The 27,828-nt window shown below is 35.4% G+C and overlaps 1 protein-coding gene across 6 annotated transcripts in view; it reads left to right on the top strand.

Moving 5' to 3' along the window:
* Nucleotides 1-27,828, top strand: part of LOC145241561 (mitogen-activated protein kinase kinase kinase 7-like) — a 621,914-nt gene that overhangs the window by 409,863 nt on the left and 184,223 nt on the right. For 2 of the 6 annotated variants that reach the window (XM_080104627.1, XM_080104630.1), the window contains exon 11: nt 25,551-25,589. The exons of 2 other annotated variants lie outside the window; for them this stretch is intronic. In XM_080104627.1, the coding sequence (XP_079960753.1) occupies nt 25,551-25,589 (39 nt within the window). The remainder of the gene's footprint in view (nt 1-25,550; nt 25,590-27,828) is intronic. 2 more of the 6 variants (XM_080104631.1, XM_080104628.1) reach the window with 1 other exon arrangement.

The raw sequence follows: 27,828 nt of genomic DNA, 5'->3' as shown, positions 1-27,828 counted from the left end.
TCTCCTTACATCATCAACATTCTAATCCACATTTGGCATCAATTGAAATGAATGGCTCTCGTCTTCTGGAGGCCTCAAGTTTTGACAAGCTTCTGGACTTGACCATTACTCCTGATCTTAAATGGAACACGTACATCAAATCTGTTGCCAAGGCCGCTGGGAAAATGGTGGGATCTTTCTATCGATCCGGTAAATATCTCACTGCTGATGCTATTCTCTATCTATATAAGAGCCAGGTACGTCCAAGGATGGAATACTGTTGCCACATCTGGGCAGGAGCTGCTAGAAAGGACTTGTCCTGCCTTGATAGAGTTCAAAATAGACTTCGTAGCCTCGTAGGAGATGTCCTTTTCTCCTCCTTGCAACCTCTATCTCACAGAAGAGATGTTGCAAGTTTGTCTCTGATGTATCGTTATTTTCATGGAAAGTGTTCGACTGAGCTTCAATCTATGGTCCCCCCTCGCCAAACTTTCACAAGAAACACTCGTCTAGCTGTAAACACTATCAATAATTCCCACTCTTTATCTGTGCCTAAACCTAAACGTAGATTCCATGAACAAAGCTTCTTTCTTAGAACTGCACGCCTGTGGAATTGTTTTCCGTTTTCCTGCTTTCCGGCTGACTACAATATGGTTGTGTTCAAGTCTAAAGTAAATAAGTTCTTGATGAGCCGTTCCATATAAGTTATCAAATTTACCAAATTTTCATTACTAATGATTACTATATTGTCCAATTTCTACTGTACACTCTTTAACCCTTATCCTTGAGTGGCCTCTGGGCCTTGATAATGTGGTGATGCCTATGTAAAAAAAAAAAAAAAAAAAAACTGGGCAGGAGCTGCTAAAAACAGCCTATCCTGCCTTGACAGAGTAAAAAATAGACTTCGTGGCTTAGTGGGGGATGCCCTTTTCTCTACCCTGCAACCTCTCTCCCACAGAAGAGACGTTGCGAGCCTGTCCTTGTTTTATCGTTATTTCCATGGCAGGTGCTCGTCTGAACTCCAATCTCTGGTCCCCCCTCGCTAATCTTTCACGAAAAACACCCGTCTAGCTGAATGCACTGTGAAAAACTTCCCCCACTCTTTATCTGTGCCTAAATCAAAACGTGGATTCCATGAACAAAGCTTCTTTCTTAAAACTGCACGCCTGTGGAACTCTGTTCCGTCTGCCTGCTTCCCGCCTGACTACAACTTGGATGTGTTCAAGTCCAATGTTAACAAATTCCTAATGAACCGCCCCCTTAAGTAAACACTTCATCAAATCTCCACACTAATGTAATGTACTTGCAATAACCCTTATCCCTGAGTGGCTTCCAGGCCTTGATAAGTGGTGACCACTGTACAAAAAAAAAACAAAAAAAAAAAACGCTTACTTTCTTAAATGGTCTTATGATTTTGACCAGGACTGTATATATATTAATATAAATTCATGGAATCGCCTGATTGTTGAAAAGATGCATGAAAGCAAGCAAGGTCCACATAGTTTTATAATTACAGAGTCATAAAAAAAATTTTTTTTTCACAATTTTCAGATATTTTACCAAATTTTCCAAATAAACCAAAACAGATATTCCCTGTCTTATTATTCCGATCTTTTAAACTACTATTCTCATCTTAGATGTTATTTTCGCAATATTTCGGCTTATGTAATCTGTAACTTTGTCAAACTCGGGAATCTTTTTGTTAAAGTTGAGATTCAATATGGATTTCCAAATAGAACCTCTTTTTTAATCCACGGAAGCAGCTTGTTAAGTCAGTCATGACCAGATAGAAAACTTGAGTAATTCACCTTTGTATTTTTCATATCGCCTGCAATGAGGATTGAACCGTAAACCTTCAGAAGACTTTCACATAGAACTGAATTTTGCTTAGTATTTTATCTTTGCGGACAATTTTAGTATAAGGTTTTTTAAAAATACTTTTTGTTTAGATGTTCAATTTTATTATTTATCTCTATTCTTTACATATCATATGTAAACTAGTACTTTATCCGTTACGGCATGGTTACTTGAAATTTGTGAGTTTAACAAATTTTTTCTTTCAAATAAAAATTTATTTAAAATTAACTACATTTTGACAATATGTAACTCTTAACTTATGTTTCTGAATTTTTGAGATGAAAATTGGTTCTTCGTATTATTTGGATTCATCGGACTAATGTTCTCATCGTGAATGTCATTCTCACAATGTTTTGATCGATGTAGCCTTCGACTTTCTTCAGGAGTATCTTGTTGAACCTGTGAATATTTGGATGGAATTTTGAACCAAATTGTTTATTTACTTCTCTGGTTCCCTCTGCCATGACGTCCTAAGTAATTTGTGATTGTATTTTTCGATCGCCCACACTGAGAATTGAACCTTCAATCTTCAGGAGAATATCATTTTTACAATTGATTTATTCCAAGTATTGTAATCACTGCGCCACAGGTCCTGGAGGACCATAACTTCTTCCCAAACTTGGAAATCTTTTGTCAAACTCTAAATTCTATATGGAATTTCCTCATCATAATATCATATGAATCCAAAGTTACTGTTATTGACATTGGTTTCCCCAATATAGTTTTAGTCAGAATTATTTCTACAAAGACACCGGAGATTACAGGTGGGACCACGAGAAGGTTGCTGGAACGAACTGGATGTGAATATGAGACACCCAAGTAATCAGTTCAAGTCGTTAACCATTAGAACACCGTCACCTTCCAACCTTTGTCACTTAAAACTGATTACTGCTATGTAATATTTTATTCTTTATACCACCACTTTGTCAACTAAGCTCCAACCCCTGTCCCATCGCCGCAATGTTGCATCCCTGTGCTTGTTTTACAAGTGTTTTAATGGAATGTGCTCTGATGAACTGGTTGCACTTGTGCCCCTTCCATAGGACAAACCCACTTAGCAACAAAATCGCACCCCTTCACTGTTGAGGTCCGTAAACGTCAGAAAGTATTCTACTCTGATAGCTTCTTCCCTAGAATGGCTAGACTTTGGAATTCCCTTCCTGTTACCTGCTTTGACTTTGGAATTCTTGTTAATCCTTCTTAGGTATGGTCCCAATTAGTAGCCCCCTTACATCCATGTACTTTGGGATGGAAGTGAGTAAAACAAACTTTCACTTAGTACTGCTACATAGCATTTTATCCGTTACGCCGCAACTCCTTGCAGCCAATTCTAGTTTGAAGTTAAAGAGCCGTAGAATTTTTTTCTTTTCAAATAAAAATTTATTTAAAATCAACTACGTTTCGACAATCTTACGTCATCTTCAGGAATCAAAGTAAATATTTTTGTTTGCGTGTTTTGCTTGCTTTTCGTTGGTTGGCAGAATTTGTTGAATTTTACGGATTGGAATTTCGTTGGTTGCATGCTTTCCGACTGCGGAGGTTTCCGGTTGCTGATGTGTTTCTTCCTTTTCAAATGTCGACATTGGCATTTTGTTGCATGATTAATAATTACAACGTTTAATATTTGTATTGTTTTCAAAAACGATTTACATAAATCAAAAAATATCATATAATGCCAGTAGAACTCCTGCATGAAGGTTGTAACTCCTGTTCCCTGTTTCTACTCATTTTTTTTGTCTGTAAAAATAAATTTTCTGAAATTTTGACATGAAGCTTAATAATTTATATGGATAATTCAGACTATTATTATTCCAACAACGTTTTGGCCGATGTAACCTCCCATAGTTGGGACCCTAACAGGTACTACCACTCCGGGTCAGAGTGGACCTGGGAGCAATGGCAAAAGGTGGCTCAAAACTCCCCAAAGCCTGCAAGCTGGGGCCTCACCATCGGATATAGTTTAAGGTGATATCCAGGACCTTAAACTTAGTAATCTTGATAAGTGGTGATGCCTATGTGAAAAAAAAAAGCATAGAACAGAAAAGCACGGTAAAATTCCATTCCAGTTTTTTTAAGCAACTACGAAGTAACTGTCCCTTGTGAACGATCCCGGAAATGGTGTAAGTGGTGGCGGGGGAAGGAGGAATTAATTAGAGAGAAAAGATTTCACTACTTCCATTGATTTTAACTGATTGTGGCAGTTAACTCTCAGCAGAAAAAATATAGAAATCTATGATTATCGAGGAAATGGAGAGGTAATATGCCTATAACACACCTCACATATTTTGCTGCAGTTTGTGCATATTACATTTGCATGAAATGTCTTGATTTTTAATCCTATTAAGGTCAAAATCATAGGGGAAAAAATGAGTTCATTTTATATATATATAGGGATGAATGAAAACAGAAATACAGGATTTTAATTGACACTATCAATAACTCTAAAAATAGAAATTAAAAAAAAAAAGTACAGGGTGTCCAAAAATCCATCTGGGTTGATCTTGATTTAACGGATACTCAGAAAAGTTGCAAATGAAGATCCCTGCAACTTGAAGATATTTACAACTTGGTGATATTTACAGCAGCTTTTTTTTCTGGATGTTTTTCAACAAGGATTTTGAACCTAAATAGATTCGTTATTTTTTTTATATCTTTCTGTATTTTTAACACAAACTGAGACATTGGGAATTTTTTTTTAAAAATGCAAAATTCAAACACTCTTTATTAATGCAAAATTCAAACACTCTTTATTAATGCAAAATTCAAACACTCTTTATTAATGCAAAATTCAAACACTCTTTATTAATGCAAAATTCAAACACTCTTTATTAATGCAAAATGTCTTTTAAATGTTAATTTTATTTTTATTTCGGACTATTAGTCTCATCTTTATTAGTTGTTGTTTGTTTGTTTTTATTGGTTCACAACGTTTCGGCCAACTTCCTCTGGCCTTCGTCAGGTGGTAACCGCGACGGATAGGAACTTCGAATCTCCTAACTGCATTCTCAGCCATCACTGCCATCCGTAGTTGTCGTCGTCTCACCACATTTTTGACCAATTACCTCTGGCACGCTTTGGGTGGGATTGAAACCGCTATCTTCAGACAATGTTCATCTGGAACCGTAGAGATTCAACGTCTCTATCAAAAGCGTGCCAGAGGTAATTGGTCAAAAATGTGGTGAGACGACGACAACTACGGATGGCAGTGATGGCTGAGAATGCAGTTAGGAGATTCGAAGTTCCTATCCGTCGCGGTTACCACCTGACGAAGGCCAGAGGAAGTTGGCCGAAACGTTGTGAACCAATAAAAACAAACAAACAACAACTAATAAAGATGAGACTAATAGTCCGAAATAAAAATAAAATTAACATAAAAAATGCTCATCTCAAAATAAAAAAATTCCAATTAAGGAATAATATATATATATGTCTTTTAAATGTTGCCCATTTTCAGCTTCGCATATTTGTACTCTTTCTCAAACATTATTCATTCATTTAACTCTCTAATTTCGTTCTTGATGTTTTCATATAATTCTTGCAGGGTTTCGGGTTTGTTAACATAGACTCTTTCTTTAAGATATCTCCACAAGAGAAAGTCGGGACTAGTCAAGTCTCAGGAATGTGGTCATGATTTGAAATTGCTATAGCGAGAGATAATATTGTCGCCGAAGCATTGCCTGATTTTGGTAAAACAATTTTACAACCTGCGTACATTGTTCAATGCTATACTCATTGTTGTCGGGTACAAATCATTTGAAAACTAAGTGGAATCAACCAGGCCTATGAATACCATTGGTTTTAGAGTTAGATGCAGACATGCATACCATGTTTAATCGCATGCTACGAACATGTTCCTCTCATACAACTTTAGTGGCTCCTGTATTCTTTATGATAAATACATATTTTATTTATACACTTTACACTTCTTATGGTTTTTTTCATTTGTGACCTCCTAGCACGGGTTTACAATACTTATCGATAATTAATTTCCAAAATATTATCTGTACAATATCTGAAATAGATAAAAAAAATAATCATAAATCGTAAAATGACAAAAATATACAACCCTTCATTGACTTTTTGGACACCCTGTAAAAATATCTTGATCCGTCTTGTCTCTACTTCTCTACATGTGAGAGTTTCAGGTAGTTTTTACATGCGGATCTTTCATCAAAAATACCAGCTGCAGCCACCATTGTAACCATAGAAACCAGTTTAACAGTTGCTGTCTTGTTTGAGCCATATCAAATAGATGCAGTAACAAGTGGATAAAGGAATTCAGTTATGCCAAGAATGTAAAAGGCCGTTACTTGTTTTTTTAATGTAAGAATATTTTACGAAAGAAATTTGGACTGTTTCTGTCATTGACTTGAAAATGCGGTTACTTATTTTGAAAATGCGGTTACGTATTTTGAAAATGAAAAAAATCCCTGCTTTTGAAATTGAACGTCTAACCTAGGTTTTTTTTTTTTTTTTGAAAATAGGTTTAAATGTAAAGTGAACAGGCATTTTGCAGCTCAAATCCCCACAAAGTACCATATAAACACGATCCTAAATGGGAACCACTAACGTCCAAGCAGCAATACACCTTGTTTTGGGTTGAAAAATAGTTTTTAAAAAGAAAAAAATAGATGGTTAAATTTAAGAAAAAAATAGACGGTTAATTTTGAGAAATAAGTAAAAAAACAGTAGATGGCTAATTGTGAGAAAAAGTATTAAAAAATAGATGGCTAATTTTGAGAAAAATATTAAAAAAATAGATGGTTAATTTTGAGGGAAAAGTATTAAAAATTGGATGGTCAATTTTGAGAAAAAGTATTAAAAAAATAGATGGTTAATTTTGAGGGAAAAGTATTAAAAATTGGATGGTCAATTTTGAGAAAAAGTATTAAAAAAATAGATGGTTAATTTTGAGGGAAAAGTATTAAAAATTGGATGGTTAATTTTGAGAAATAAGTAAAAAAAGTAGATTGTTTATTTTGAGGAAAAAGTATTTAAAAAATAGATGGTTAATTTTGAGAAAAAATGTAGATGGTTAATTTTGAGTATAATGTGTATAAATGTGGAAAAAGATTTCATTTACTAATATTAATTTTCCAATGAAATAAAGAAAAATCTTTATTTTTCATTAAAATATTTCATTTCTGGTGAAGCCACATGATAAGAATGAAACATGATAAGAATGAAATGAATGTCAAGTTAAAATCGTTTCTGCGTTTTCTTTTTGTCACGGATTTTTTTCTTTTTTCTTTCGTTCTGATAATTTGAAATGTTTTTGAAACCGAAATGTCGAAATATGTTGTAGGCTGGTTGAAAGGCTTCGAAAGGAAGACACAACTCTGTATTTTGTAGAAGCAAAATATATTGATAACTAGCAGGGTCGCTCAACGTTGCTCGGTCGTAAATTCATGCAGATTTCGTATTTATTATTGGTCCTTCGATAAAGGAGGGATTGGACCCCGTAATTCACTCGTTTGTCCATTTGTTCACATTTTTCTCAGTAATAGTGCCTTGTTTTTTTTTGTTTTTTTTTTAAATTTTACACAAACATTAGTCATGGTGAAAGTATATTTTTGCCAGAACGGTTTCCAGGATAACTCTGGTTATCCCCACCCCGGGGGCCGTTATAGGGGTAAAATTACCCCAAATCGTTCGTCCATTTGTTTATTTGCATTTTTCTCAGTAACCACTTCTTGAATTTAAAAAAAAAAATTCCACAAACATTAGTCATGGTGAAAGTAAATTTTTCACTCGTGGAGGGGGACCCCACATGCTTGATTTGTTATAGGAGCCAATTCTCTCTTGAATATTATATTGTACCTAATATATATATTACTGATTTCAGAAGTTTGAAAAAAGAATGATTTAGGTGCCATCAGCTAGAATTAAAACCAAAACTTTTAGCACTCCAGACGAGTTTCCTACCATTTAAGTTTATTGGTTAAATATTTTCACACACACGCATACATACATCTCCTGGGTTTGTATTACTGTACACATAGATTCGAAAAAGTTGTCAAAAAACAAATATATAACAAATAAATATCATCAAAGGCAAGATAAGTTACTTTTCTACCAAACTAGATATATTTTTCGTGTTTTTATTCAATGTAACATGTTTATTCAGCTCGAAAAGCATACAGTGTTTACCGATGTATTGGAAAATTCAAAATGGTGCCCGACTCTCTCTCTTTAACACGGTAAGTTCGGGAAAAAGTGTTATAAATAATAAACTAGACAAAATACTCTTAGAAATTCGCTCAATATATATTACAGTGACGTAAGTTGACATATATTCGGTGTTTTTTTTTTTTAATATTTTGTCTAGTTTATTATTTATAACACCTTTTCCCAAACTTACCGTGTTAAAGAGGGAGTCGGGCGCCATTTTGAATTTTCGAATACATCGGTAAACACTGTATGTTTTTCGAGCTGAATAAACATGTTACATTGAATAAAAACACGAAAAATATATCCAGTTAGGTAGAAAAGTAACTTATCTTGCCTTTGATAACATTTATTTGTTATATATTTGTTTTTTGACAACTTCTTCGAATCTGTGTGTACAGTAATACAAACCCAACATATTTATTCAGCTCGAAAAACATACAGTGTTTACCAATGACTTGGAAAATTCAAGATGGCGTCTGATTCTCTCTTTAACACGGTAAGTTTGGGAAAAGGTGTTATAAATAAAAAAAAACTATACAAAATACTATTAAAAACCCGCCGAATATATGTCAACCCATGTCACGGTAACATATATTGAGCGAGTTTTTAACAGTATTTTATCTGGGTTTTTATTTATAACACCTTTTCCCAAACTTAGCGTGTTAAAGAGAGAATCAGACGCCATCTTGAATTTTCCAATACATCGGTAAACACTGTATGTTTTTCGAGCTGAATAAACATGTTTCATTGAATAAAAACGCAAAACATATATCCAGTTTGGTAGAAAAGTAACTTATCTTGCCTTTGATAACATTTATTTGTTATATATTTGTTTTTTGACAACTTTTTCGAATCTATGTGTACACTAATACAAACCCCAACTTTTTTTTTTAGATAAATCAGTCTTGATATCATACCTTAGCATAAAAAAATTAATTCTTGGTGTTTCTTTAGAATTACATCAATAAGTCTCCTGATTTTTTCGTTTGGCCACTATGACGAGATCCCTGGCGACACCAGATGATCTTGCTTTTCAAATAGAGGAAGAGAAGATGGGTGAGGAAAAACAGATGTTTATGAGATTCCTGTCAACGGAAAAGAATAAATATTTCAATGAGAGAAGAAATAGTGAATATTTCGATGGGAAATAAATAAATAAAAATGAAGGCAGAAAAAGCAATACAGGGTCGTTTTCTGGTTTAGGTAGAACAACAATGCAAATTGTTGAAGAAACAAGACCCCATCGAAAGGTACGTGGGGAGGGATGCGGTCGTACTGGCCGACACCTATAGGAAGTTAGTTGTCGCTTATCACATCAGGGCCGGGGTGGGGTTTTTAAGAGAAAGACAAACGAGAATTTGTTTCGAGATAATGGCTGGTAAAAAAATCTGTTAACAACGAAGAGGTTGTTTTTTAAAACCCTGTGGAGTGACACGGTCAACCTGGAAGTGACTAAATTATTGATAAGTAAAACCTCAGTACAATGAGGGTTAAAAATTGGTATAGATAAAAGCCGAGAGAAGGAGTAGAAATTGGGGAAACAGAGAGAGAGAGAGAGAGAGAGAGAGAGAGAGAGAGAGAGAGAGAGAGAGAGAGGAAATTCAAAAGAGGAAAAAGGAAAGGGAATACAAATTGATACGATAAAAGAAGAGAGAGAGAGGAGGGGAAAGGAAGAAAGAATAACTCGAAACAGGTGGACGGAGGAATTACTGTTTTGATAAAAACAAGACACTTAGCTAATTGGGGTCTCTGTTTCGCTGATCTCTTCCCGTGGACGGACGGTAGATGAAGAACGGAGAACTTAGTAAAAGAAGCAAACGGCCAGCCCCTAAGTTGCATGACCAGGCAGTGTGTAACTATTATATTGTAAAGTCAAAGACAATAATCAATTCTGTGTTAACAAATTCAGTTTTTGACTTTCTTTTCTTTGATTGGAACGCCGTTGTGAATGCAATATATTTCTCCGATAGCCCAGGTGACGGTTGGAAGCTGATTGAAAGCAGAACCGGGAGAGAGACCGACGACGACCGAAGACGAATTCGACCACTAGACGAAACCACGGGTAACGTAGCGCCACATGTATCGGCTACAGGTGCACTTCAATCACGAGCCTATGCACCCGAGATGAGATGCTGGGAGGGTTACACACTTTTATTGATAGTATATGCATTAAACCCTAGTCTCCTTCAAAGTAATCTCCTCCGGCTGCAATGCATTTCTTGTACCGTTTCAACAACTTCTTGAAGACTCCATGGAAGTCCTCTTGTGTTAGCATGTCAATAACCCTCATTACAGTCTCTTTCATCTCCTCAGTTGTCTCATAACGACAGCGTCTAAGGGTTTCCTTGAGCTTAGGGAATAACCAAAAGTCACAGGGAGCAAGGTCTGGACTATAGGGAGGGTGAGGAACTATCTTGATGTTCATCTTGGTTAAATAGTCTGTGACAAGGATGGAGTTGTGGACTGATGCATTCGCACAAATCTCCCACATCTTCAATTCCTTGCGAATAATTATGTGCACAGTTCCCACACTGACATCAAACTGTGCACTTGTTGTCTCTATAGACACACAACGATTCTTACCCATGAAATTCTTTATTTGGCCAATCAACTCTGGTGTTCTGACTTTCTTACTCTTCCCACACCTCTCATCATCCTTCACAGACTCTCTGCTTTCCTTGAATCTCTTATACCACTCAAAAGCTGATGCTCAATTCATGCAAGATGGTCCAAAAGCAGTCTGAAGCATTCCACACATTTCTGTGGCATTTTTTCCAAGTTAAAAATAGATTTTTATTGGATATCGTTCTTTTAAAGTTACCTCACATCCAGATTGCATTTTTTTAAATTCACCAGCTGTGACAATCAGGCTTTAGTAGGGTGTATTCCAATTCCTGCTGTAGCTGTTCATTTGAACCCGCAATTATAAAAATTGGTCAGTCATCTCATAAGATGTATAGCAATAACAGACTTAATTTTCAAGAGTCTATGACAATTTTAAATGCTTGTATGAAAAAATGCCTGGAAACTTATTGAAGACACCTAATATTTAAAACATAGACTCAAATAGAAATTCATTTGAAAATTGATAATTGATTCGAACTAGCTTATTAATTTTTTTCTCTTTTTTTTCTATATAGTTTATCTTGTTTCGTTTTTTTTTTTTTAAATACTTGTTGTAGCTAAGAAAATTAATAGTGGCAACATTTTACGTTGCTCACAAAAACAGGAGCTTACGTTTCTGAATTTTTGAGATAAGGATTCTCATAATTTGGATTTTTTGGACTACTGTTCTCACCTTGTCATTTTCACAATGTTTCGGCCGATGTAATCCCCGACCTTCTTCAGGTGTATCTTGTCAAACTCCGCAATCTTTCTTTGCAGATCCACGGTGCAATGGTTAAAGTATTTAAAAAAATTCAATTGTAAAACTGACCTTCTTCTGAATTAGAGTTGAAGGTTCAATACTCCGTGTGGACAACTAAAACATACAATTACAAATTACTCAGGACCTCTATCCAGTCACGAGTGACGGAACAAGGGCATGTTACCCTCAAGAATTCCATGCCGAGTTTGACAGGAACATTCCCGGGTTTGACAGGAACGTTCCCGAGTTTGACAGGATACATCTGAAGAAGTTGGAGATTACAAAACGTTGTGAAAATGACACTCAAGATGTTGCATAGGGTGTTATTTTTTGAAGGTACCACTTCTGCGTATGCTACGTGAGTTCTTATTTAGTGTTCATATTTGTGAGAGTCTTAGTGTGATAGACAGTCTTAGTGAGAGATTAGAGTCTTAGAGTGATCATGCGTTGAGTGGTCATATGTCTTAAGGTCATGTTGTAAGAGATGGCATATTGGAGACATAAACAGGTGCATATAAAGAGAGAGACAGTTCTGTGTGTGTGTGTGTGTGTGTATATATATATATATATATATATATATATATATACACACATACATATACACATACAGTTCCGTATATATATAATAGACAGTGTACATGTTACTACAAGAGAACCAATTCAATGAGAGGCGATTTATGAATATCTTGATAGATAGACCGAGAGATAGTGCGTTTGACATTTACGTTTTGACAATTGTGCATATAATATAAACCCGTTACCTTTCTCGTTGTAATGATGAACACAGAAGACGCAGATACACAAAGATAATGACGTCCTTTATTCATGACCGGTCCATGATTTTGCGTAAGGAATTCAAAGTTTCTTTACATGGTTATTTCTAAAACCCTCTCACTTCTAGAGAGTGTCTTGATTCTAACGGAGAATCGGTCTGAACCTCTCTGCTTCTCTCCGATTCTTCTCCCTGATTGTATCTCAAAACTCTACCTATATTGAGAATTTGTCATGTCATCGCATGATTAAACATGTACTCATAAAGCACGTTGCATGACATGCGTCACGTTGCCAAACTTGACATGACCCCGAGTTCAGTAACCTATTTTCCAAATAACATTTTTACCAAATATGTTTACAATTTCAATTGACGATTAAATTCCTTAACAGAAACAAATTTCATTATTACATTCCTTTTCCATATACAGAAGCTAAACAATTGCAATTCCTTATTTCAATAACATTTTGTATTTATTTTAAATATGATTGGAATTTTCAATTCCAAATCTAGCTTCGCAAGTTCGAATCCTTGACTATCCTATTTCATATTTACATTTAACTAATTCCTTATTTTTTTACTTACATGAAAAGGGGACAGGCTTTATCATGTAACAAAGATAAGAACCATAGTCTCAAAGATTCAAATGATACAAATAAGAAAAAGTGCTACAAATTTATTCTTCAATCGAGGAGAATTATAGTTTTTGGATGCCAACGGCTAATTTTTTTTTTTATTTCATTGGAAAAAAGAACAAAAATTTCGTTTTCACATAACAAACACTTCAGTTGCATTTTGTAATAAAAACGAAACGCTAATAAATATATAAATAATTTTGGCTTGCTCGTTTATTATCTTTATATCTCTATCCTGTAATATCTCCATCTCGAAAGACGTGTTCGGTAACAGCAATGCTATATACTGGGTTCGAATCTCCCGACCAGCAGTAATTATCACTTTCTAAACAGATAATTTGATTGCATAAGTATGAGACACCAGTGTATGGAGGTATAAAAATATTATAACTCTATACATTTATATCATAAAAGGTAGAGATAAGTGACTGCACATTTAAAACCTGCATAGGTTTAAAGCTCTTAAACTTTATACCAGAATTGTCAGCAAGAAATTGTGGCGTCACAAATATAATAACAATCAGTTCTAAGTGACAGTCTTTTTTTTTTTACAAGGTGGTCACCACTTATCAAGGCCCGGAAGCCACTCAGGGATGAGGGTTATTGTAAGTACAGTACGTTAGTGTGGATATTTAAAGTGTCTACTTAAGGGGGTGGTTCATCAGGAATTTGTTAATTGGACTTGAAGACATCCAAGTTGTAGTCAGGAGGGAAGGAGGCAGACGGAACAGAGTTCCACAGGCGTGCAGTTCTAAGAAAGAAGCTTAGTTCATGGAATCTACGTTTTGATTTAGGCATAGATAAAGAGTGGGGAAAGTTTTTGACAGTGGATTCAGCTAGACGGGTGTTTTTTGTAAAAGATTGGCGAGGGGGGACCAGAGATTGGAGTTCAGACGAGCACCTACCATGGAAATAACGATAAAACAAAGATAGGCTTGCAACGTCTCTTCTGTGGGGAGAAGGGTTGCAGGGAAGAGAAAAGGGCATCCCCCACTAAGCCACAAAGTCTATTTTGTACTCTGTCAAGGCAGGATAGGCTGTTTTTAGCAGCTCCTGCCCAGATATGGCAGCAGTATTCCATCCTTGGACGTACTTGGCTTTTATATAGATAGAGAATTGCATGAGGTTGAAAGTTCAATCATTAGTGCAGATGATACTAAGAATGCAATTGAAGGTTGAATGATGATGGTGGTCTAGTCGTTAATGACATGGACTGACGACCTGTGTGTTCCAAGTTCGAATCCTGTTCACGCCACAAAAACACTTAGGGTGTTGTCAATCGTCTCGTGATCCCTCCTCTTCTCTCTATCACTCCCTTTACCTCTCTCTCACACTTTCTTTGTGTGTCTCTCTCTATCTCTCTCTCTCTCCCTTTGTTTTTCTGTCTCATACTCACCTTGCCTCTCTCTCTCTCTCTCACTTTCTCTCATTCATTTTCCTTTCTTCTCTATCTCTCACCTGTTCTCTTTGTCTCTCCATCTCTCTCATATTCTCTCTTTTTTCTCTTTTCTTTCCTCCCTCTCTCTCATATTCTCTCTTTTTTCTCTTTTCTTTCCTCCCTCTCTCTCATATTCCCTCTTTTTTCTCTTTTCTTTCCTCCCTCTCTCTCATATTCCCTCTTTTTTTCTCTTTTCTTTCCTCCCTCTCTCTCTCATATTCCCTCTTTTTTTCTCTTTTCTTTCCTCCCTCTCTCATATTCTCTCTTTTTTCTCTTTTCTTTCCTCCCTCTCTCTCATATTCTCTTTTTTCTCTTTTCTTTCCTCCCTCTCTCTCATATTCTCTCTTTTTTCTCTTTTCTTTCCTCCCTCTCTCTTATTTCCCGCCCCTCTCTCAAAAAGAAATAAAAAGAACTTGCCCAAACAAAGACACTGCACCCGAGAGGAACAAACTAATCTTCTAACCTTAACCCGCCATCACTACTTCATAGATCTCGTATCTTCCATCCCTTTCTTTGTCAGAAAAACATCTAAGGTGCAAATTGCTGGACCCGGCCATCTGCACAAATCTTAGATAAATCTTCTTTTCGCTCCCCCACTCCTTCCCCAAGAGAAATAGATTATTGATTTTGGTCGTCGTCGTGAAAAGAAAGAGTGATATTCTTGGCAAAGAGCTTCGTTCCATTGTCGTCAACTTTTTGCTTTTGTTTCGTGTACCAATGTTTTTTTCCCCCTATAGACTCTTTAATTCATTACATATTCAACTGGAATGTCCAGAAATTAACCTCATTTCCGAGCTGAATCTCCGGGCAACTGCAACTGCAGTGTATATTCCCAGGAGCTGCATCTATTAAACGCTTCAATGCAATTAGTCGAGCATCTTGAGATCGTTATAAAAACGCTGGCAATCACTTCGCACGCATCGTTTCTGTATTTTATGTTTTAGAAGCCTCCATGTTATCTTGAGTAGCGGGACCCATGGAAATGTCGGAGTTGTTTATTCCATCAAAAGCGTGTGAAAAACGGGAGCGTTCTCATCCTTAGAAGAGATGTTGCAAGTCATTATTTTCATAGCAAGTGCTCGACTGAGCTTCAACTTATGATCGTTTCTGAAGTACAAATCTTTCATAATAAGCATCTGTCTTGCACAACTAGCAGAATTTGGCTCCATTTGATTAGTTAGTTCCTAACACCAGTGTCTATATGTAGAACTTTTCAACTTTCTTTAATCATGCCCTTTAATATAAAAAATATTGCAACACCAACTCTTGAGAAAACCTAGCCCAAGGCAGATGTTCCTGACATACCGCAAGCCACAAGGGGGTTACAATTACTGAATCTGCAGGAAACATACTATTAGAAAAGCCAGACCAGTCATCACCTGCTGCAGAATCATTCCATAGAGATCCCACATGTGAGAGATACTTCAGAGGTTGAATCGGACTGAGGAGCCAACTCCGGATCCAGAGAACCCCTCCGGATCCACATGGTCATCTTCACAAGTGATGGACGAACAGCATCATAAGTTCATCCCTAACCATTCAATTCTTCAAAAATAAATACCTGACATCTCATTTTTATTGGGATTTTCTTATCCTCTTACTATCTTACATTGTACGCTTAGCTAGAATCGTTGCAGTCGCCACAATACCACATGATGGCGGTCTGTCGACAAAACCTTGGATTGTAGTCCAAAAGTGAAGAAAGTGCGTTTTAGTTAGTTTCATGTTCGACACAACAGCGTCATCAGATGAAATTTGAAAAAGTACTTTTTATTTCCATTGCATCTTCTTCATCTTGTAAAAAAAAAAAAAAAAAGGGGGGGGGCGAGCAAAGAGAGAGACCGTTGTCCGGTGGTGTTACAGATAAAATACTAAGTTTAGCTCTAAGAGACACTGAATGTTAAAAGTTTAATCCTCTGATTTTTTTTTTGGGGGGGGGGGTTGTTATTCTCATCTGCAAACCAAACAAATGGAGAGTAGAAAACGTGTTATGGATGTATTTTTAGCAGCTCTGTAACTCTCACTTCCCCTGTTTTGTCCCTCGGTCATCGTCTACCAGAAGCAATGTTATGACAAAGTGGAAAGAAATGCTGTCTGCTCTGTCGGCAGAATTTTTTGTGAGTACTAATTGAAGAGAACAACCCGAGTTATTCTATTTCTAATCCTGCTGTCACTAATAAAAGTGGTGGAGGTAAAGCTTGTCCTGCCATGACGGATTACCTATTACACTGGTCTCCAAATTCAAAATGAATATATTTTTAAAAATTTTATATTCAGATTAATTTTTTTTTTTTTTTCAATTACATTTTCACCCCAAACAAGGCACAGTGCCACTTTGATGTAGGGGATTACTATCTGGGACATAATTTGCAGGGACACTATGTAGGGAGTTGAGCAGCAACATTTGTGTAACTCTCAAATAGGCTGTCATATATAGGCTGATGCAAAGTACTGAGGATGTTGTATGGCCATTTGGTGATTGGAATCTGGACCATGCAGAGATTTCTGGCGGGAATTCTCAATGCCATATTAGTGTGGTGGGTCAAAAAAAAAACCCAAAAACTTTATTCTCATCTTTTTCACAAAACTTTCCAACCTCACAAGCAAAAAAAAGATCAAATCCAACTTCCAACACCCCCCCCCACTACCAGGTTCTCCGACATCAGGAGTATGTTCATGTAACTTCTGTCACGACTAGGGCTATGACAACAGCATATTCTTTTCATTGTTTTGACTCTCAGGTGTGTATCCGTTGATATCTTAAATGTTTTTATATAGAGTGATGTGGTTCTCGGTTGATTGTGTCTGTGTCGGATATATACTCGAGAGCAAAAACAATGAAAAGAATATGCTGTTGTCATAGGCCTATTTATAACTAACCAGCAGAGTGTTACCACTGTCAACTACAGGAAATGTGTATACAGTGTGATGATATACAAAAGTGAAACCTGGCCAAAAATGGTTGAGGACATGCGTTTCATGGAGAAAAATAATAAAAGAATGATATGAATGTGTAATGTTGCTCTTTAAGATAGTCTTAGATCTGATGACCTAAGAGGAAAGTTGAATGTGCTCAATACCGAAGTAGGACAAGATATACTTTTTATTTGTTTTGTCACAACACATTCATGAGCATGTTTCAATCAACCAGTTACAAGTGACTAAAGACCAATTCTAATTCCTTTCCAATTTCTTTCAATTTCCATTACGGACTCTGCTTTTGTATAAGTGATATCGCCTGAAGAGGTTTCTAGTTACTTGTAACTAGAAACCTCTTCATACATGTAACTAGAAACCTCTTCTTACATAAAACAAAAAGTGTATACATAAAAATGTTTCCATTTTGCATTAAGGTCGTGCTTTCCTGTAAAGATAATTAGAATGCTTTCAGTTATCAGTCTTGTACATAAAATATAAACAAATGACGTTTATAATTAAATACAAGTGCACCCACTGCCACTAACAAATTTATGGCTTAGTCATAGAATGTCACAAGCCAGCCAAAAGGTCTAGCCACACTGATGAGTTATAGAAATAATGAAACATATCTGTGGATTATTATTTAATATATATATATATATATATATATATAGTAATTTATAAAATATATATGGCGATTAAGCTACACTGAATATTCCGCGTTTCATCCACTCTAGGACTCTTCAGGCTTATGCGCGAATTCTGTGGTTGTTTGTTGTTTTATATGCGCATCTTCTATTGAGATTTTAGTTAGCCAATCAACTTTCTAGCATCCATCGCGCCCTTCCTATCAGCCAATGAGCATGCATTTATCGGACAAAGGCCTATTTGACCTCTGGTTTATCTGTTCCTTTGTGTGTGCTCTATTTAGCCTGGATATTTTGTTTCTTGACCTGGTTTAAATCTAGGTTAGTGTTTTTTTTATTTTTATGTTAGTTTATATATAAATACATATATATATGTGTGTACATACATATATGCACATATATATATATATACATATTTATATTCATACATATATGTGTGATCGTTTATGTATATTCATGTTTATTTAATTTATTTATCCAAAAAAAATAGTTTAATCAAGGAATCAAAAAATGCACATATTGAAAAAGATTATTTTACATACTCATTATGGAATTGCAATTAAAACTCTTGTCTCTGCTTGTAGAGATGTGATTCCTGGTCATCAACTGTTTCGTGTTACAACATGTAGAAATTGTCTTAGCACCCTTTAAATATACCCTTTAAATAACTAGCTCTATCTACGTATTGAGCACTTTTGAAGTAAATACTTAAAGTTTACGCATAAATCTATACTTTTGTATATTAATTTTATGTGAGTAAATTAAGTAGTTATATATATATAGTCTTAGAAGTTTTTAAACCTTTAAAACTATATAAAAAAACTTATTTGTATTTTTTTATCATTTGCTGATTCGTTGGAAAACTATTTAGTCAGTAAGTCATTTAATCACCTGCAATCACTGCATCAACTTGCTGTCTTGAAATCACAATAGTCCTAATGTTATTTAAGGGATCACTAGATTTAAAAACGAAACAGTGTATTAAATCATGGCTCCTCAGCAGTGTTGATCAAACACCACCTCCCTTAACACTCGTCCTTGAATATTTTTTTAAAATTTACCAATCAGTTGTATTTATACGATTCAGATTAACCACTTATCATTATTAGTACTTACATATTTACATGCTTATTTATTAAAAATAATTTTATATATATACTAGCAGAAGTACCCGTCGTTGACTGGGTTCAAAAACAGCCTACAGAAATTGGACTGTGATTGATGAAAGTATGATAGGTTATGAAAAGGAGGGGGCTGTAAAGAGATAGGTTTTGATACTCCAAAATTTTACCCCAAGCAAAATATGCTGAAAGTAAAGATAATTTTCACGAAAATAAATTTTTTTTTATCAACTTTGTTTCCATTCGTAGCCATGTGTGACCAACAAAATGATGTTTCCTTACAAAGAGAAAATGTTATATATATAATAATATAAATATACAAGAAATAAATGTTACCATAGTCAATAAAAGTTACTTTTATGGTAGAAAAGTTAATTGGTTTGTATTTTTAAATAGTTTGTAACAACTTTTTTTTTCTTAATTCACGTGGTAGAAAGTTACTTGGTGTGTATTTTTAAGTAGTTGTAAAAAAAAAATTTTTTTTTTTAATTCACGAACCAGTTTAAAAAAAAAATCAAAATGGCAGCGACTTTGAAATGGAGAGCCCCATTTTCAATTTGAAGGAGGGGCACCTGAGCATTCTGTGTTAACAATTTAAGAGTTCCGTTAAGATAAGGAATATTTATAAACATATTTTAATGTTTTCCGCTATTTTGTGCTTGAGGAATATTCGATTATGGCATGTGTAGTTTATATAAAAATTCATTTAAGTAGTTATCGCCTCAAATTTCGTTTTAATTTCGGTTCGCTGAAATTATTTCAAGTAAGGAGCATTAAAAACTATTTCAAAACACAAAAACACATGAACTGAACTTTTATTGACAATAGTAACATTTATTACTTGTATATTTATTTTTTCAGGTAGTCGTTTGTTGGCTTTTCTGCTAAACACTAAATAATATCGACAAAATATCGAAAAACAAAGAAACAAAAATAGTTTTAAAAAATAATGAAGCTTAACTTACTTTTGTAAAATAATCCGAAACAGCAAAATGCAATATTAAAAAAGTAAACACGTAATTATTTTAGTTTTTTAAAGCAAAGAATCGATATAAATATGAATAAGAAGAAAATGGCGCCCTTTTCAAGCAGAACAGCTTCGTTTCAGTTTTACAGTATTGAACGGTGTAGGATTGTGCCGTCAGATTCAGGGTTGTACTATTGCAATGTAAAGAACACACACAAAGGGTTGTAATCAACTGAATTCCTTCCAGTACACTGACAAAGAAAGCTTAAACAGATATATGAATAAAAATAAAAAGGTTATGTAAATGTTTTTAAAAAGACACGTAATCACGTGAACAAGATTTTTTCCTTCTTTTGACACGATAACAAGTAACGTTCTTATTTTTTATTATTTATCTATTTTCGAAAGAGTGCAAGTGGAGAAGGAAAAAAAGAGTTATGCAAAATTTGTGTTGAGAATTGTCTAAAGTTCTGAATTTTTTGGGTTTTCACTTTAATAAGGACGTGAATTTATGAGGTGAATTTATTCAACACAATATGATTCAACTCAAAAAAAAATAAAAGCTAACGTGAATTAAGATTAAAGTTAAGGTGTTATTGTGGACCCTCACCCCTTTTAAAAAACCTTGTTAAACTTTGTGACGTATTTCCATTCTATGGAGGTCAGGCGCGAACGAACACCCAATAATTTTATTATACCATATTTCTTCAAGCTGAAACATACTTATCAAAGTATACTTACGCAAATAGACATGAAAAGTGTTTGTTAAAGTTTGTGCTATATTTCCATGGAGTACAGGCGCGAACGCAGACCCCACAATTTTATTATGCCATCCCTATTTAAGTTAAAACATACTTATCAAAGTATTCTTATGTACATCTGTATCAAAAACCCCTGTAAACGGTTTTTTTTTCCATTTTTTATTTCCATACCTTGGGGGCCAGGCGCGAATGCAGACCCCACAATTTTTATGAACCACCGTTCTGCCAGATCAAACATACCCATTCCTGATCCTCGATACATCTTCTATCATTATATATAAGCAGTTTTTTAAAATAGTCCACCATACAGGAGCCTATTCGTGACCAGACACACACACGTTCAGCTTTATATTATATATATATATATATATATATATATATATATATACTAGCATTTTAGCCCGGCGTATGTTGAGCAAAAAAACAAAAAACATGGTCAATTTTTTTAAACTATGACCCCCTATTATGACCCCTTGACATTTATTGTTTTGGGCTCAAATCTAGTTATTAAGTTAGATCCAGGTCCGAGGAACCTATATCTAAAATTTCAATTGTTTATGCCCAAAATTGGAAGAGGAGTTTGGTAAAGTTCTCAAAGGACAAATCGTTGAACTTTGACCCCTTAACAGCCAAATTTCTGGCCGAAAACGAATTACAAAGATTTTCCAAAATCTCAGTACCCTGTATATCATATATATATATATATATATATATATATATATATATATATACACACACAATTTCTTTTTATACATTACTAATGTAGTTTTGGATTTCCTTTATTTATATATTTTCATTAGTTTTATACGATTAAAAGCATCAGGTTAATAAACAAATACTTTATTTAACTGGTTACTATGATATATACACACACTATTATATAAAAGGAATTTTGTGTGAGTTCATTCCGTATGGACTCTTAAAGGGCTGGATAGATTTTTTTTTTTTTTTTAAATTTCACACAAATGTGATTTATGTGCATGGCTGTGATTTTAGATAGGTTTTGTATTGGAATATCTTTGATAAGAATCGATAATAAAAAAAAAAACAATGGGAGAAGCAACAGGCAGTTTTGATCAAAGTAAACACCTTATACAGCCTAACACCGCAAGTGCATTTGAGAAGTAGGTTCTTTGATATGACAATTAGCAGAATTAAATCATGGTACTGGTAATTTGTATTTTAAACTTTAATTCAAGCCATTATGTAAAACAATTTTTATAAAATTAACAGTGAAATGCAGACAACAATATTTTGTGGGGAGGATTGAAAAAATGTATGTGTTCTGTACGCGTTATTCATCCAAACAAAGATTTCATTCGTTATAAAGAATCCTAGTAGTAGTTGAGGGGCAAAAATCAGAAGCTCACAGTATTAATGCTGGTGTCACTCAGGGGTCCATCCTGGGCCCAACTCTTTTCCTGATCTACATTAATGATCTTCCAAATCACATCCTTACATCATTTGTAGACATTTATGCTGACGACACTACCATTTATGGTAGCACATCTAAGACAGTAAACGACCAAGTTCTCTCCAATTCTCTCTCCTCTGATCTTGAGCACGTGGTACAATGGGGTAAGGAGTGGCTGGTTGCTTTTAATGCATCTAAATCCAAGCTTCTCTCTTTACATCATCAACATTCTGATCTACATCTGGCATCAATTGAAATGAATGGCTCTCGTCTTCAGGAGGCCTCAAGTTTTGACAAGCTTCTGGGCTTCTGGGCTTGACCATTACTTCTGATCTTAAATGGAACACGTACATGAAATCTGTTGCCAAGACTGCTGGAAAAATGGTGGGATCTTTCTATCGATCCGGTAGATATCTCATTGCTGATGCTATTCTCTATCTATATAAGAGCCAGGTACGTCCAAGGATGGAATACTGTTGCCACATCTGGGCAGGAGCTGCTAGAAAGGACTTGTCCTGCCTTGATAGAGTTCAAAATAGACTTCGTAGCCTCGTAGGAGATGTCCTTTTCTCTTCCTTGCAACCTCTATCTCACAGAAGAGATGTTGCGAGTTTGTCTCTGATGTATCGTTATTTTCATGGAAAGTGTTCGACTGAGCTTTAATCTATGGTCCCCCCTCGCCAAACTTTCACAAGAAACACTCGTCTAGCTGTAAACACTATCAATAATTCCCCCCACTCTTTATCTGTGCCTAAACCTAAACGTAGATTCCATGAACAAAGCTTCTTTCTTAGAACTGCACGCCTGTGGAATTGTCTTCCGTTTTCCTGCTTTCCGGCTGACTACAATATGGTTGTCTTCAAGTCTAACGTAAATAAGTTCTTGATGAGCCATTCCATATAAGTTATCAAATTTACCGAATTTTCATTACTAATGATTACTATATTGTCCAATTTCTACTGTACACTCTTTAACCCTTATCCTTGAGTGGCCTCTTGGCCTTGATAATGTGGTGATTCCTATGTAAAAAAAAAAAAGATTACTATTTCAGTGTCATGTGAGCAGTAGTTTAAGAGTTTATCGGTTAAATATTTTAATGCAGACACACATACATCTATTGTTTTATATATATTGGTATTTTATTCTTCTAATAAAACGAAACCTTACTATTTGTTATGACCTCGAAAGGGACAGAACAGATAAATGTAGTTTAAGAGTTTATCGGTTAAATATTTACACACACATACATCTAGTGTGTGTTTTTTTTATATAGAGATGTATATGCACTAGTTGGAAAGAACATTTCACATTTCAACTTGCTGACATATTTCTGTACGCGTTATTCAATCCATCCAAACAAAGATTTTATTTGTTATAAAACATCCTGGTGTATGATTACTATTTCCTTATAAATAAATAACGATGATACGGCCATCTATGGCAACACATCAACGGCCGTAAATGATTATGGTCTCTCTGATTCTCTCTCCCCTGATCTTGAGCGCGTGGTACAGTGGGGAAAGAGGTGGCCGGTTACCTTTAATGCATCTAAGACCAAGCTCCTATCTCTACATCATAAACGCTCTGATCCCCATCTGGCATAAATTGAAATGGATGGCTCTCGTCCAGGTTTTGATAAGCTCCTGGGTTTGACCTTTACTCCTGATCTTAAATGGAACACATACATCAAGACTGTGGTCAAGGTCGCTGGGAAAATGGTGGGATCCTTCTACCGCTGCAGAAGATATCTCACTAATGATGGAATTCTCTATCTATATAAGAGCCAAGTACGTCCAAAGATTGAGTATTGCTGCCACATCTGGGCGGGAGCTGCTAAAAACAGCCTATCCTGCCTTGACAGAGAACAAAATAGACTTCGTGGCTTGTTGGATGATGCCTTTTCTCTACCCTGCAACCTCTTTCCCACAGAAGAGACGTAGTTAGCCTGTCATTGTTCTATCATTATTTCCATGGAAAGTGCTCGTCTGAGCTCCATTCTCTGGTCTCCCCTCGCCAATCTTTTTCAAAAAACACCCGACTAGCTGAAACCACCCTCAATAATTTTCCCCACTCCCTATCTGTGCCTAAATCAAAGCGTAGATTCCATGAACAAAGCTTCTTTCTTAGAACTGCACGCTTGTGGAACTCTGTTCCGCTTGCCTGTTTCCCTCCTGACTTTAACCTGGATGTCTTCAAGTCTAACACAAACAAATTCCCTAAGTAATGACACCTTATCAATTCTCCAATACTATTGCTACACTATCCCATTGAGTACTGTACACACAATAACCCTTATGCCCGAGTGGCTATTGGACCTTGATAAGTAGTGAACCCCATGTAAAAAAAAAAATTTCAGTGTCATGTGATCAGTAGTTTAAGAGTTTATCGATTAAATATTTTCATGCAGACACACATACATCTATTGTTTATATATAGACTAGTGGGGGCTACCAGGCAATGCCCGGGTGTCTTGAGGTAAATCAAAACTTCGGGGGGGGGGGGGGTTTAAATAATAAAAAAAAAATGTTTTGGTAGGTGAGTATGAGGATCGAACCCATACCCTTGAGTTGGAAATTAATGTGTGAAAAAAAAAATCCGTGCAACGTTAACCATTGGGCCACCGCGACATACAACATAGACAGGCTTGAATTTATTTAACTATAAAAACAGGCGTGCGCAATAAAAGTTAACTCAGCTGCTTCCATTTGACCTTATTAAGAAGGTCAAATAGAAGTCACGCAGCGTTTGGGTTTGTTTACCAAAATTTGACTGTTTTTTCCCCCAACAGATGTTGGGGAGGGGAAAGCAGCTCCCAATTGTCTCCCAATTGTCCAGATTGAATAGCAATTGTCTGATATACAAGATTGATCAAAGCTGATTGTTCTGGACGTTTCCCGGCGCGATGCCGAGAACAACTTGTTAGCTTTTGAATTAGTTTCGCTTTTTATACGAAAAAGCCGAATCAACACGTGAGAAGCCAAAATAGTAATAATTTTGTAAAAGTCGTCACAAATAAATCTATACGCTACACACGTTCCCAAATCGTAGATATTATTATATAGGGGGTATATAAACAGTTCTAAGCAATAGTAACCCCACCGCCCCGGGAGCGCGTGCGAAAGAAGCCTTTGCGAGACATACACGAAATGGTCACACACATTTTACCTTTTAAAGAAATAAAAACATGTCGGCTAGTTGGAAAGAACATTTCACATTTCAACTTGCTGACATATTTTTGTACGCGTTATTCAATCCATCCAAACAAAGATTTTACTCGTTATAAACCATCCTTGGTGTATGATTACTATTTCCTGTTAATTTCAGTGTCATGTGACCAGTAGTTTAAAAGTTTATCGGTTAAATATTTACACGCAGACACACATACATCTATTGTTTTATATATAGATTAATTTTCCTGTTTTTTTTTTTTTGACTGCATTTGTTTTGATTTGAATGTTTTCCCTTCCTGATTCCTCATGCCATGAATATTATTTCTTTACAGCAGAAACTCTACACACAGATTTGGAATTCTTTGTCTCGGGTTGGTATTTTATTCTTCTAAACGAAACCTGACTATTTGTTATAACCTTGAAAGGGACAGAACAAATAAAGGTAGTTTAAGAGTTTATCGGTTAAATATTTACACACACATACATCTACTGTGTGTTTTTTATATAGAGATGTATATGCACTCACTTTTGCTTCATTTTTTTTGTTCACTCGAAGTTCTCAGAAATCAAGGGGCCCCCCACTTCATAGGGTCTAACACTTGGTATGACGAACCCCTCCTCCACACACACTTAAAATTTTTTATATACCGTATATTTTAGCGTATAAGGCGACTGTAGTCAAAATAATCCAAATGTTTTCCCTATTTCGTACGTAATACGAAATTGATTTTAGCACAAATACGTTCAGCATGTCATAATCTTAAAAAAGGGAATACAATATTTTAGATCATGTTGATCGTCTTTCCAAGAATATTACACGAGTCGGAAAACAACATTTACCTTTTTAGTGATTTCTTAAACTGACCCATATACACAATTATAAAAAAATACATTCATTAAAATATAAATATACAGACACACACACACACACACATATATATATATATATATATATATGTATGTATATTTATACTAAGTTAGGATGAATAAATAAATAAAAAATAAATAAACGGGTGTAGTTAATAATGCGAGGTTAGGTAGGCATTGTAAGATATGTTCAAAATACATGTTGGTTTAAAAAAGGGAATACAATATTTTAGATCATGTTGATCGTCTTTCCAAGAATATTACACGAGTCGGAAAACTTAACAGTTCTCAGAAATCAAGGTTGGTATTTTATTCTTCTAAACGAAACCTTACTATTTGTGATGACCTTGAAACGGGCAGAACAAATAAATGAACAAATCACACGTTGAAATGAAAAAAAAAAAAAAACTATATTATGATAGTGCCAGTATAGTTTCTGCTATTTGACGCTTTTACAATAAAAGTTTGAAAAAAAATTAAAAAAACTTGTACATTTCAAAACAGTTGAGACTAGTGGTCTTATAATGCTAAATTTTGAAAAGAATCACAGCTGAAACAGGTATGCATATATGTAGCCACAATGTATTATTATTTTTTTTTTATTACATTTTCACCTCAAACAAGGCACAGTACCACTTAGCTGTAGGAGGCTACTATTAGGGACATAAGTTGCAGGGATACTATATAGGGAGTTGAGCAGCAAGATGTCTGTTCACATTACACTTGAACTTCTGCATCTCAGTACTGTTGAGGAAGCAGGAACCCGGAAGGGAATTCCAGAGTCTAGCAGTTCTGGGGTAGAAACTATTAGAGTAGAAGGCTTTCTTACATCTATGGATCTGTGTAGGGGTGGGATTTTGCTGATTGTCGGGTATGTTCGTCGAGGGGGAACAAGGGTTTGTAGTTCATCAGAGCATTCACCGTTAAAATACTTGTAGAACAGGCAGAGGGATGCAACATTTCGCCGGTGGGACAAAGGTTGAAGCTTAGATGATAGTTCAGGATCTATTAGGTTGACAACTCTTTTGAACCTTGTCCAGGAGTGAGAGATTTGTGTCAAGTGCACCAGCCCAAATGTGACAGCAATACTCTATACCTGGGCGAATTGTGGCCTTATAGAGATACAGGATATTTTCAGGTGTAAGTAATTTTCTAGCACGGTAGAGAGAGCCCACCTTCTTCACATCAGCCTTGGCAATGCTCTCAATGTATCTGTTCCAACTCATGTTCCCTGTGAACGTTAAGCTAAGAAGTTTGAAAGAAGTACTTTCAGGTAGTGTATCTTTAGTCATGGCTATTGGTGGTTGAGAAGGTTTCTTGTAATTATTAAAGGAAACAAGCTTAGTCTTGGCAGCATTGAATGTGACCATCCATTTTTGTCCTCATTCCACTACAGACTAGAGGTCTACCTTTAGTGTTTCTGCCATTTCCTCAGATATGTGTTCATTTGTTTTTTTTCCTTATGCCTGTTATAGAGCGTGGTGTCATAAACGAATATACTCATCTTGGAGACAATTTTATCAGGAAGGTCATTTATGAATATTAGGAATAGTAAAAGTCCTAGAATAGACCCCTGAAGGACACTCGCATTTATATCATATTGTTTAGATGTATGAACGTCAAAGACAGCCTGGATTCTTCTCTTATTTAAGGATTTAATTATGTTAAGTATTCAGCCAGTGATACGGTATGATCTGATTTTCCTAAGGAGACCATCATGCGATATCCTGTCAAAAGCCGTAG

This window comes from Euprymna scolopes, chromosome 20 (genome assembly GCF_053919585.1).
Source record: "Euprymna scolopes isolate OS-2025 chromosome 20, ASM5391958v1, whole genome shotgun sequence".
In the NCBI taxonomy this organism is placed as follows: Eukaryota; Metazoa; Mollusca; class Cephalopoda; order Sepiida; family Sepiolidae; genus Euprymna; species Euprymna scolopes.
The sequence above is the reverse complement of the archived record's forward strand: the minus strand, read 5'-3'. Positions and strand labels throughout refer to the sequence as shown.